Source organism: Camelus bactrianus, chromosome 1 (genome assembly GCF_048773025.1).
Source record: "Camelus bactrianus isolate YW-2024 breed Bactrian camel chromosome 1, ASM4877302v1, whole genome shotgun sequence".
In the NCBI taxonomy this organism is placed as follows: domain Eukaryota; kingdom Metazoa; phylum Chordata; class Mammalia; order Artiodactyla; family Camelidae; genus Camelus; species Camelus bactrianus.
This window is the reverse complement of record NC_133539.1, coordinates 8,042,242-8,055,108: the sequence shown is the minus strand read 5'-3', so window position 1 is coordinate 8,055,108 and position 12,867 is coordinate 8,042,242. Positions and strand designations below refer to the sequence as shown.

Sequence of the window (12,867 nt, the reverse complement as noted above, 5' to 3'; positions counted from 1 at the left end):
AACCCTCTTAGAGAACAGAGGATAAGGGTTCTGTTTAAACACACTCAACAAGGCCAATGAGAATGAGTCTCTGCTGCCAGGCGGGCAGGCGCCCTCAGCGCCTCTTCAGCGGGACTGACGCGCTCACTTCAAAGGTCTCCAGAAGCTCTCCGCTCCCCTGGGAGGTCCCCCGGAGCCCTGGCCTGAAGGGGCGGGGCTGCGCCTGAGCCTGCGCCTGCGTACTTAAGCCAGGAGGCTCCGCCGCTGGGTCCAGCCAGGGCACGCTCGGGAGCTGCCGCGCGGTTGGGGAGAAATCAACCCGGTCCGCTCTGCGAGCGGCTGCACCGCTCGTCCTGTACCTGACTATGTCGTCGACCACCCGCGTGGCACTCGTGACCGGGGCCAACAAGGGCATCGGCTTCGCCATCGTGCGCGACCTGTGCCGAAATTTCTCGGGGGACGTGGTGCTCACGGCCCGGGATGTGGCGCGTGGCCAGGCGGCGGTGCAGCAGCTGCAGGCCGAGGGCCTGAGCCCGCGCTTCCACCAGCTGGACATCGACGACCTGCAGAGCATCCGCGCCCTGCGCGACTTCCTGCGCAACGAGTATGGGGGGCTCGACGTGCTGGTCAACAACGCGGGCATGGCCTTCAAAAGTAAGGGACTGGGAGCTCACAGGCAAGGCGGTCAGCCCCGAGCATCTCCCTCCAGGAGATCTGTCCAGATCTGTCGGGGAATCGCTGCGGTGGGGCTTCTTCCGCCTGCCCGGTCCAGAATGACAACCTAGGGAGGGAGATGGGAGAAGGGGTGCAGCTAGAGCAAAAGCTGCGGGGAATTAAACGCTTTCTAGACAGAGGGAACTTTATGTTTCTTAGGCTCTGAATCCTGGGGACCTTTGCCAGCTTGTCCCACAGCTTCTTTCTGATTGGACTTTAGGGCAGTTGGATGAATTTTTAATGCATTTTCAAATAAACAAGAAAATTGCAAAAGCTGGTTTGCAAAATTGTAAAAAGAGATCCCATGTGCGCACTTTTTGCACAGCCTCCCCCAGGGCATCACCTTACAAAACTGCAGTATCAAACCCAGAAATTCACATTGGCACAATGCTATTAACTAGCATTCACAATTCAATACGACAAAATTCAATAGATTTCACATGCAGTATTTTTTTATATGATTCTATGGAATGTTACCCCATGGCTAACCATTCACTCTATTTTCCTTCTCTACTGAAAGCTGCTGATACCACACCGTTTCATATTCAAGCAGAAGTGACCATGAAAACAAACTTCTTTGGTACCCGAGATGTGTGCACGGAGCTTCTGCCTCTAATAAAACCCCAAGGTAAGTCTGACTGGAGCCCAAGCTGCAGTGTTTCCGACCTCCAGTTTCATCTGCTGCTCCCCCACCCCATCTCTCATACTCATCTACACTGGCCTCTGTGCTGTGTCTCCACCTGGCCAGGTGCCCATCTGGTGGCCTCAGGTCCCTTCACACACTTGTCCAGGTCATTGGGGTTCTCTGTCCTGCTGGTTTTGTCCAGCTGGCCCTTTTATCTCTTACAGGTCTTAAAGATCTCCTCCGGGAGCCCCTTTTCTTGCTCTCTGCCCATCACAGGGGGAATTCCCTTAGAATCCCATACCAGACCATCTCTCCCCACTCCCCCTCTCAGTGATCTTACTCAGGCTAGTGGAGCCTATGTTACCACCACTCATGAGGCCCCCTTAAAATCTGTCACTTGCCTACAACATTCCCAGAGCTCCAGACATACAATTTGTCTTCCTGCCTGTCCATCTTCTCCTCATTCTCACCCTTCCTCCCTTGAATCCCCCCATCGACAACAGAAATTTCCAAAGACTCTCATCCTTTCCCCAAATCATCTTGGCCACTGACCCCATCATCCACCCACCAGGATCCTGGGGGCCACCATGCCTGCCCCCAGCTGTCATTTACCAGGTCTTAAGAGTTGTCCTACTGAGTTTCTCCTCCATCCCAGCTCTAAAACACGCCCGCAGCTGTCATTTCCAGACAGTTGTAAACACTCCCATGAACACCCCCCCCCACCCCCGCAATGAGTCATTTTCTTTCTGCGCATCCTCTATATACTGTGCTCTCACTCCCCGCCCAGAAATCGTTCAGGAGCGAAACCCAAGCCCTCAGCATGGCTTGTAGGGATCTCTGATATCTGACCTGCCTAACTCCAGGTACATTTAGCTGCACTTCAATATGTTCAACGTTCCAGACAAAACAAATGCTCATACTCCTTTCGTTTAGACTACTGTGATACTTACCCCAAGGTAATGGGCCAGAGGGGAACCACCACTTTTAGAAAAGTTAAGGAGTGTGGCTTGAAATTGAGTGCATGCGTTTACAGTTTACAGTCAGCTTCTGCCCTCCTTTCCCCATCCTGTCCTCCTGGGAAGTTGTACTACTTCTAAGACTTGGGTCACTGGGGCCTCAAGTCAGCTCTTTAGAAGGTCACCTTATCCCTCCCCTCGTCCCAACACTTGGGGGCAGCAGTGAGTTCCCGGTGTCACCACTGCACCTGCTGGTCCTCTTGGACCTCCTACTGATGACTTGACACTGACCATTTCTCCGACTTAGCGGGGCCATTTCTTGCTGTGTCTGGACTTTGTCCAGGAGGAGGAATGGGTGCTCTCGGATTTGCTGAGGCAGCCTCTGTTTAACAGTTTATCTTGCCTCATGAAAGCCAGAGTTATTGGAAATTTAAATACATGCTATACATATAGTAAGAGCACAAGGTTTATTTACCTTTTGAAATAGGAGACTTCTTCTATTTTGTTGGGGAAAAAGCCACAAGGATTCATCTTATCCTGACTTAATCTAGCGTGTGATTCTGTTCTGAGTAGTCAGACCAGAAGGGTCAACATCTCACCCAGCTGTGGGGAGCGGGCTCCACGTGCTGCTCTAATCCTTGGGGACGTGGTCGGTGGGAGGGACTGGCGTGGTGCACACTGGAAGATGAAGCAGCCACATCCAGGAGTTTATTGCCTCCAGAGAACTTTGGATCTGCTGATCAAGCTTCCGTAATACGAGTTCCTGTTTTCGCCACTGACTCTAGACTTCCTGAGATAGACTGCTTAATACAGAATGAAAAAGAGGCTGTCATTTGGTCAGTGATTATAAGCAACCTAGAAGAAGTTAATAGCGTTTCCCTATCGACTGCCCAGGTGCAAGACACAGGAACACATGTCAAGGCCCTTTTACTAGCATAGCTGCGTTTCCTGTGTACCCGTTAACCATTCTGACTTCCTCTCCTGCAGCTTTCTTCTTTCTGTTTTGCCTCTCCAAATTTTGCGTTTTGGAGTCATGAGATATGTCATTTTTGTTATGAGAGAGGCTGATCATAATTTTGAGAGTGAAATTAAGTAGCCTATTTATAGAGGCTCTGAATGGTGCTCACTGCAGCATTCTGACAAACTGGTTCCATTCTGTCTTAAGGACAATGGCATGTCTATGAGTTTCCTAGTTGCTTCTTACTCCTTACATCTTCCAGGTTAGACGAAGGACATGGAATAATTGACCCCTTTCTAACGTGTCCATCTTAGAAGAATGCCTGGAAGATAATAAGACAGTTTCTCTAAATCACTTCATTCCGGAGGATCACTGAGTAGCAGTCCGAGAGCCATTTACTATCTGTTGATATTTCCTGAACTCCCAAACCTTTAGTAGGATGGAAATCAGTGAGCCACGCAATTTCTGTTGGCACCTCTTTTCCCCATGCATGGGTCACAGGTTCACATTTTCGCCCGTGCCTGGCATTTTTGGTTGGAAACTGGACAATGCAGGATTTTATAGCTACTCCTGCTATTAGACATTCCCTCCCTCAGGCTTGTGAGTGTTCATTGCTATTGTTCAGTCAGTGGCTGGATTACTTTTTGCAGTCAAGTCTCCACCCGCCTCCGCTTGCAGTGGGTGAAGCCTCTGATGTCGCATCTCAGAAGGTACAGCCTGGCTCAGACCCGCAGTCACCCCGGATGACAGTGGGGTTAGCAGGGCTCTCTTCTGCTGTCGCTTTCCTGGACCACACCCAGAGCTCGTAAGCTCCACTGCTCGCTGGCTGATCGCCCTACTGTTTTGAACAGTACACACCAGAAACCGCTCCTCAGATTGATCCTGACCCAATTAAATTCAGGCTCTTTTGAAAGGGTAGTTTCTGTGGTCTGTGTTTGAGATCAGTTCTCAACCTAGGAGGGCTCTCATCAGTATCTCTCTCTAGTTTACTGTGGCCAACCTGCTGACTCATGTGATTTAACTCATATTTCTAACAAAGCTCCCGGGCTCCCCCTAATTGTTTCTCAACACAGCTGCCATTGTTTCTGAGAGCGCCCTTAGGATTGAACTTACCTGTACACTGAAATGAAATGACTTCCTTTTGGGAGGACTGGAGACCGCTCAGCATTTATGTCCTGCCTCTTTCTCGTGTGCAGAATCTCTCAGCCACTGTCTGAATTAGGGGAGGGGACGGGGGCACACTTCTCTCTCAGTGGCACTCCTGCTGTAGGAGCTGGGAGGGAGGGGTGGGCATCTCTGGTCTTAGCTCGCCTCCCTTTGCGTGATCCTTCTGCCTTACAAACAAGCTGCGGCAAGGGCCGTCTAGGCCCCAGTGTTCTCACTATGCCCAGCCCAGGGTAGAACCTTTGTCCCACAAGTGAGGGCCGTTAGGTGAGCTGAAAGTGGAAGCCCTCACCTCCTGGATGCACGTGCCAGGATCTGAACTTCTGCTACAGGTGGCTGAGGAGCAGGATGAGAACGCTGATGTCCCACCCACCCTGGGAGCACACCACAGCCCGGCAGGTGCTCGGATGCACCATGAAAGTGTGGCCAGAAAGGGGGAGGGGACAGAGCAGGCCATGCTGGAAATACCAGAAACTCTCTATTCTGACCTGACTTATTGTAGATATTCTGGAATAAATGTTTCTTCATTTTTGCTGCATGCCCTGAGGACCATTTCCACAGACTTTAAATAGCTGAGTTTTTTAAAATAATTTTCACAAGTTTTTCTGGGTAGTAGATTCACAGAACTCTTTCCCTTGCCATTATTTATTTATTGAGTTCAAGTGAAATATTTTATTCCTATAATTTTTCAAACAATAAACCCCCAGATCCTTTCAATCCAACGTTAGAAATAACAGGTTGTTACAATAATCAAACAGATAAAACCCAGTGAGTACCCCACTCCCAAAATACGTTCTCATCCTTCCCTCACATCCTCTTACAAGAAGAAAGTCCTGTCCCAGATCGGGTATTCATCCTTCTTCCGCTCGCTTTTCCATGTAACGATGTGTGTTTTATCTCAGGCAGAGTCGTGAATGTGTCTAGTTCTGTGAGTGTCATGGCTCTTAAAAACTGCAGCCCCGAACTGCAGGAGAAGTTCAGAAGTGAGACCATCACAGAGGACGAGCTGGTGGGGCTCATGAACAAGTTTGTGGAAGACACAAAGAATGGGGTGCACAAGAAGGCGGGCTGGCCTGATACTGCATATGGAGTGACCAAAATTGGTGTCACCGTCCTGTCCCGGATCCATGCCAGGAAACTGAGTGAGCAGAGGAGAGGGGACAGGATCCTCCTGAATGCCTGCTGCCCAGGCTGGGTGAGAACTGACATGGCCGGACCCAAAGCCCCCAAGAGCCCGGAAGAAGGAGCAGAGACCCCGGTGTACTTGGCCCTTTTGCCCTCAGGTGCCGAGGGGCCTCACGGCAAGTTTGTTTCCGAGAAAAAAGTTGTAGAATGGTGAGCTCAGTCACAGCCCTGCCCATGGGGCCGATTACGCTGCCTGTCCCAGTTTCACCAAAAGGACACTTACACTGTCAAAAATATCCCTATTCAAAAAAAAAAAAAAAAAAAGAATCAAAATATCACTATCAAGTCCTCACTGGGAGATGGCTACTAGTTTTCTGAAGCCTTTTGTGATTTCTTCTGCGATCCAGAGGAAGGAAAAGTGGAACGGAGGACAGATAATGAATAAAAATCAATAGATGAATAAATGGTTTGTTGCAAAGGACCGTATGTGCAGACTGGTAAACGCTGAACCGTCTCATTGATTCTTAAGTGTTGAACCAGGCTGGGTTGACGTACGCGGGTCTAGTATTCCGTCAACTTTTCTCTTTGAAAGCTTTCAAGACAAACATCTGGAACCAAAAAGTCCTGCCTCTGCCACCTTCCTGGATGGCTTTGAGCAAAACCCAGCATCTGCTGTATCCCCTCAGCTGTAACGTGGGGATGATAGTCATAGGGTTGCTGTGAAGCTTACTTGCACGATTTGGGTGACAATGTTGAAAACACAGTGAAAGTGCCGACTGTCCTCTGTCATGAGTCCCCTGGGTCCAACACCACCCACAGCAGTGACCAGAAGCTTCGTACTGCCCATCGCTCAGCCTGGCTTCCCCAAGGCCCCAGGGATTGTCCACCAAGTTCCCTGCCCTCCCAGAAGCACACCATGGAAAATTCCCTAAAAGTAACACATGATTAGATGTACCACTTACTAACTTCACATGAAACAAAACCAAAGTGTAGGCACCTTTAGCAATCCTGAGGATGATGTAACTATTAAAAAAAAATCCAGCTACTGGCTTGGCTTCATAAACAACATCCCACCGTGGGGACACACAGGGAATTCCAGTGTCAGGCACGCTGCCCACCAAGACAGTCTAATCACGGGACCATTTCCCCCAGTTCCCTGTCTGGAATTACTCTTAACAGATGTGGGGGAACTACATGCTCAGAAGCAATCACCCTAAGTACTTTTTTTGCATTTTAGGAAAAAAAGCAACCATTCCCATTCTGCAGTGATTGATGCATCCAACAAAACACAATTACTCTGCATTCCTTTTTCTCCTTTTGGAAATCTCCCTAATAGTTTTGATCCACAGCCAGAAATCCCTAGCCCCCTACTGACCCTTAGCCAATCAGTTTTGCCTGGGGGGAGCACACCTCTTCACCCTGCAAACCACTGCGCATCTCAGGGGTGGGATCAGAATATAACCCTGTCCTGGTTTGGCTCAAGATGGAGCACCAGGGAAGGGGGCAGACAAAGAATTTGGTCTTTAGAAACCTCCTGGAAGACGTGGCCCCTCCTTGGAGAAAGGGCAGGAGGCAGAGTTTATTTCTCTACGAGCCATAGCACTAGATCTTACAAATCAGCTCTTCCTGGCTTTGCTAAGTTTTACCCAGCCCCTGCCCCTTGCCTTACACACCAACCGCCAAACCCCTGCCCAGCCCCAAACCAGCCTCTGCTTGCCCAACAACAGCCCTGCACGTCCTGAAAGCAACCGTGTCATCCAGCACCCCCGTGGTGCCAGTTACCGGGGCCAAGAAGGGTATTGGCTTCGCCCCTGCGCACAACCTGTGCCAGCAGTTTCTGGGGGACGTGGTGCTCACGGCCCAGGAAGTAGTGCGGGGCCAGGGGGCCGCGCAGCATCTTCAGGCCGAGGGCCTGAGCCCACGGTCCACCAGTTGGACATCGACGACCTGCAGAGCATCTGCGCCCTGCCCGACTTCCTGCGCCAGGAGTACAGGGGGCTCGACGTGCTGGTCAACAACGCGGGCGTCGCCTTTAAGAGCACCTGGATGTGGGCTCAGAGGGCACAGCTCCCGGGAGGGCGTCCAGCGTGGGCGGGGCGGGGCTGTTGCCTGAACCTTGGCTGTGGGCCCCATAGCTCCCGTGGGACCTAGAACCCGCTCCCAAGGGAAGGAGGACGGGCTGGAAGCTACAGTGACCTCTCTCACTGGGAAAGCAGAGTCTTTCGAGATTTGCAAGCCTTTCCAGCCACAGGGCCTTTGCAATACCTTTGATCAGATTTTTAAGGATTGCCTCCATGTTTTGGTAGTGTCACTTAATTGGGCTTTGATGCAGTTTGGAGAATTTTTAACTTATTTTGAAATAAACAAACAGTTGCAAAGAAAGCTGCATAGAGATCCCATTTGTGTTCCCTTCACCCAGCCTCCCTTGATGGTGCCACCTCACAGAACTATAGCACCAGCAAACATGGAAAGTCACATGGGAGCAACAGTGACAATCAACCTCAGACAATAATTAGATTTCAACAGATCTGACAAGGAATAAAATCGTATCATTCTATGCATTTTTACCCTATGGCTCGTACTTATTAACTCTGTTTTCCTTCGGCCCTAAAAGTTGACAATCCCACACCTTTTCATATTCAAGCAGAAGTGACCATGAAAACAAACTCTTTGGTACTCGAAATGTGTGCATGGAGTTTCTGCCTCTGATAAAGCCCCAAGGTGAGTCTGATTGGAACCCGAGCTGCCGTGTGTCTGGAAAAGTCTGGGCCCTGCCCACCTCAGGTTTCATCTATAGGCCCCCCTACCTCTGGCGCTCAGCTACACTGGCCTCTGTGCTGTGTCTCCACCTGGCCAGGTGCCCACCCAGAGGCCTCAGGTCCCCTTACACATGGTCCAGGTGATTGATGCTCTCCGTCCACCTGCTTCTTGCACAACTGGCTCTTTCTTCTCTTTCCAGTTTTAGCTCAGAAGTCTCAACTTACAGGCCCTGTGCTTGTTCTGTGTCCATCACAGCTGGAGTTCCCATAGGATTTCATCCCAGACCTTCTCTCCTCCGACCCGCTCTCAGAGTGACCTGATTCAGGTTTGTGGAGCCTAGACAACCATCAGTTCATTAGCTCCCTGGAAGTTCTTCTGTGTCTCATCAGCTGGGTTTGTTTTTATCCTACCCTTATAGTGCGTTATACACACTGGTTTCTAGATGCTAAACCATAGTTTGGTCTTTACAAGCTCAGGAGGTCCCCAAACCATCCTCAGATTCAGTAATTCACTAGAAGGACCGAGAACTCAGCAAAATGCTGTCATGTACAAAATGTCAGTGAATTTAGAAATGTAGAGGGATTCAAATCAGCTATGGTAAAGGTCTCATGGCACAGGGTCTAGGAAAGATCAGACTTGGAGCTGCCCGAACAGATCCTGGGGACAGCACGCATGCCTCCCCAGTAACGTATGACAGTACACGAGGAGTACTGCCAACCAGGGGGCTCACCCAAGCCTTGATGTCCACTATTTTTGGTGGGAGTTGGTCACATAGGCATGGCCCACTGCCTTCTTGTCTGACCTTATCCTCGAGCCCCTCCAGAGGTCCAGCTGGTACCAGGCACCAGGTACCAGGCACCACCATAATCACGTGTTAACACAGATTATATACCCTGACCCTAGAACACCAAGTCAACAAGGACAGTCTTCTCAGGTAGGACATTCTAAAGGTTTAACATTACCTCCCGGATACTCGGGCAAAGGGCTGAAGCTTCATTTGACCAAGCTTAGTCCTTTGCTTACAGAGACCATCCCCTGGGTCCTTCAGCAAGGCTGAGTCCTTCTTAGATACTCTCCAAGCAGAAGAATCATTGAAGATCTAAATTTACTACAAATTTTTTTTAAAACAAATACAACAATTGTGTTAGAAATATACATAACGTTTGGAGGAGCCAGTGTGGGGGAGGGGTAGCTTTTAAGCAGCAGAGTATCTGTCCTGTAAAGCCAATCCTCACATTTTCATGTGTGAGGATTCACAGGTTGGTCACTTGGTGTTTAGACCTTTTTAATACAACTGTTTGTGCAGAACAACTTACTATTGTTTAGAGATAAACTGAGGCATACAAAATTTTAAGGTTTATCTGAGAAAATATCTATTTGAATCGGGAAGTGCCAAACGAGCAGCGGTGAGGATGGCTTCAGCAACAAGTACCCAGGAAGAGACCATCGTGAAGAAAAGGCTGAAGCAAAGTAAGGAGATGATGGATTGTCTGCAGTTCCTGGCCTAGATGGCTGTTTGTGTCTGGTGGTCCTTAGGTTTTGATTTTGGAACCTTGAGATGTTTACAGGCTTAGATTTTGGTTGGCTTACATAGGCCACTAGGGTACGAGAGCCACTCAGTCTAAGGGCCTCCTTGTTTAATTAATTAACAGCATAGAAATTAATTGATAGTGAGCTACATCCAGTTCTCCATCGGGCCAGTCATCTTTCATCACCATTACATCCTGATGACACTCTAGCTCAGGCTCCCCAGTACACATGATCATCACGATCAGTATCATCCAGTGATTCCGTGCCTCCAGTTTACCTATGGTGGTTCAGTATAATGCAAGGCCAGTGACACTCCACAGGATGGTACTACCTGTAACCTAAGAGAACATGACTGAGGAGTTGCTGGCACATTGCTAGAGTCCTGCTCAGTTATTCACAGTTGGTTCAGTTCATCACTGCATCCTAGGACCACATCTCAGAATGATGCCACTCAGATTCCAAGGCTTCTGTTCAAGCTTGTTAGGTCCCAAAGCAGAAATGGTGTTGACAACATGTGGCTTCACCCTGTCAGGCATCTGGTATAATTGAGCTAAGAGACAATATTATCTCCTGCTCTCAGCCCCACCAGGCACCAATGTGGTAACGATTTCTCTTGTTGCATAACCCATTTAATCATTCACCCTCATTTCTATTTCCTCCTGCTCCCCACTTATCCTTAACATTTAACCAAACTTTCTCACCTTTTAAAGGGATGTTAAGTTTGGCCACTCTGCTCCTCCTGATTGTCCACAGCAATACAAGTCTAACAGTGTCTTCCCATACTCCACCCCCATCATGTAGGTAGGGTTACCCAGGCCCAGAACTAGGGGGTTCCCTCTACCACTAACTAGTCAATTCAGCTGCATTTGCTGTCATTCCAGATCTGCCAGATGGGCTGAAGACACAGTCCACTCCATCAGGCCCTTAGGAATTCTGGCATAAATATTTAAATCTATAGGTAAGTTCCTTCCTTAAGGATTATCCCCTGACTTCCATATCCACAATTGCAGCCCTTGTCCCTGGACCATGATAACAGGAGGAAAAAAGAAACTTGAGGTGATGTGGGGAAAAACTGTGGGTTAGCCCCAGCATCCTCCCCACCCCCCCTTCCTCAGATCCCCCAGAGAAGCAGAGCGATCCGCCCAGTGGGGACTCTTCAGAGGCCCCCCTCATGCTGAGTTGACCATATGCCAATGTTCATCCCTAACTGGTCATGTTTGAGACGACTAGTTTCATTTCTGTGTCAAACCACTACTCTGTGGATGCAAGTGTGTTTCTTGGCCTGAGGAATTATAACTTGTCAGTCCAAATTGGGGCAGTGTCTTCTGTTCCAGTCCCATTAGAACACTCGCACAAGTGGATCCACTGCCAGGCTGCCAAGCCAGGTCCCGAGACAGCATCTAATCTTGTCAGGACACGTTTGTGGCTTCCCAGGGCTACTGCCTGCAGCCAGACTTGCCAGCTCTGGGCCAGGCCTTTGCTTCAAGGATTCTGTCACTGACCCAAGGCAGTCTTTGTCTCTATTGCTGGCAGACAAACTGGTCCCTGGCATTTTGTGCCTCAGAAAATGCAAGAGTCACAAATAGCAAGTATCCCATCCCGAGGTAACTACAGCACCCCTCACCTCATGGACCCAAAGAGCCACTTCAAATAAGCACCCTGAGTATCTACTCAATGGCTCCAAGCCCCTGGCAACCCAGGAAGTGGTTCTGTTGATGGGCATTAACATGCCTACCTCAATTCCTCCCAACTTCCCACTTGACTTCCACAGTGCCGTGCTCCTGTGGGTGGCCCTCAGATAGTCCGGTGTCCCCTGCGCCTCTCTGTGCTCACACAGCCAGGACTTGAGTTACCACTTCGCAGTTGATGAAAACCCAAACCCAGAGACAACAGCATGCATTCAGCCCCCTGAGCTGATTCAAGTTCACCTTCCTCCCTCCAAGCCTCCCAAACCTGATGCTGTCTGTTCCTCTTGGAACCACCACCCATAAACCCATCAGCTCTTTGCTGGTCAACAGAGACCTGTCAGAGAGCACTGCCCAAGGGACCAAAAGATCCTCAGATGGTCCCAAAGGAGGCCACTACTCCTCAGTGCAGTGAGGACTCCTAGTCCCTGAGCATCTTCATTTTCATTTCTCACAGAAATCTGGGCACTGCCCTCCCCATTAGAGCATTTCTTTCTCTGACATCACCCTAGACATTAAGGCTTGGACAGATTATGAGACCAGTTCCTGTCCCTCTCTCATAGAGGCAGCCTTAATTCATCTCATAGAAAACTGGTAATTGGCTCTCAAATGGACATTTTGCCTCCAACATCCCAGCGAGTTGGGTATTCATCATTCTTGTACATACCTTTCTACATAATGATTTGTGTTGTGTTTTAGGCAGAGTTGTGAATGTGTCTAGCAGAAAGAGCTTCGTAGCTCTTGAAGACTGCAGCCCTGAACTGCAGGAGAAGTTCAGAAGGGATGCCATTACAGAGGATGAGCTGGTGGGGCTTATGAACAAGTCTGTGGAAGACACAAAGAATGGGGTGCACAGGAAGGAGGGCTGGCCTGATACTGCATATGGAGTGACCAAAACTGGCGTCACTGTCCTGTCCCAGATCCATGCCGGGAAACTGAATGAGCAGAGGAGAGGAGACAAGATCCTCCTGAATGCCTGCTGCCCTGGCTGGGTGAGAACTGACGTGGCTGGACCCGAAGCCCCCAGGACCCTGGAAGAAGGAGCAGAGACCCCTGTGTACTTGGCCCTTTTGCCCTCAGACGCTAAGGAGCCTCATGGTCATTTTGTTTTCGAGAAAAAAGTTAAACAATGGTGAGCTTAGTCACAGCTCTGCCCATGGTCCTGCATATATTTCCTGTAGATTTGACCAAAAGGACACTTACAGTGTCAAAAATATCTCCTAAAAAAAATCAAATATTTCTATTGAATATTCAAGTATCACTTTGAAATGGCTACTAGTTCTGTGAAGTCTTTTCTGATTTCTTCTATGATCCTGGGGAAGTAAAAGTGGGATGGATGACAAATAATGAATAAAAATAATTAGATGAATA

General features: G+C 49.2%; 2 protein-coding genes across 2 annotated transcripts; both read left to right on the top strand.

The window, feature by feature from the left end:
- The first annotated feature begins 216 nt into the window (after positions 1-216).
- LOC105070208 (carbonyl reductase [NADPH] 1) lies at positions 217-6,002 on the top strand. Its single transcript, XM_010956524.3, has 3 exons — positions 217-633; positions 1,214-1,321; positions 5,299-6,002. Exons 1-3 carry the CDS (start codon positions 345-347, stop codon positions 5,733-5,735), a joined length of 834 nt encoding a protein of 277 aa, XP_010954826.2. The 5' UTR covers positions 217-344; the 3' UTR covers positions 5,736-6,002.
- A 533-nt stretch (positions 6,003-6,535) lies between these two features.
- LOC141579046 (carbonyl reductase [NADPH] 1-like) lies at positions 6,536-12,632 on the top strand. Its single transcript, XM_074373553.1, has 5 exons — positions 6,536-6,540; positions 7,217-7,388; positions 7,454-7,569; positions 8,169-8,242; positions 12,196-12,632. The coding sequence occupies exons 1-5, from the start codon at positions 6,536-6,538 to the stop codon at positions 12,630-12,632; spliced, it is 804 nt and encodes a 267-aa protein (XP_074229654.1).
- Positions 12,633-12,867: the final 235 nt, after the last annotated feature.

Excerpts from the sequence above, each read along its gene's own strand:
- LOC105070208 (XM_010956524.3), top strand. The coding sequence starts at position 345 with ATGTCGTCGACCACCCGCGTGGCACTCGTGACCGGGGCCAACAAGGGC. Across the intron at positions 634-1,213 it reads CGCGGGCATGGCCTTCAAAA|CTGCTGATACCACACCGTTT; the intron begins GTAAGGGACTGG and ends CTCTACTGAAAG. Across the intron at positions 1,322-5,298 it reads GCCTCTAATAAAACCCCAAG|GCAGAGTCGTGAATGTGTCT; the intron begins GTAAGTCTGACT and ends GTTTTATCTCAG.
- LOC141579046 (XM_074373553.1), top strand. Across the intron at positions 7,389-7,453 it reads TGGTGCTCACGGCCCAGGAA|TTGGACATCGACGACCTGCA; the intron begins GTAGTGCGGGGC and ends ACGGTCCACCAG. Across the intron at positions 8,243-12,195 it reads GCCTCTGATAAAGCCCCAAG|GCAGAGTTGTGAATGTGTCT; the intron begins GTGAGTCTGATT and ends GTTGTGTTTTAG.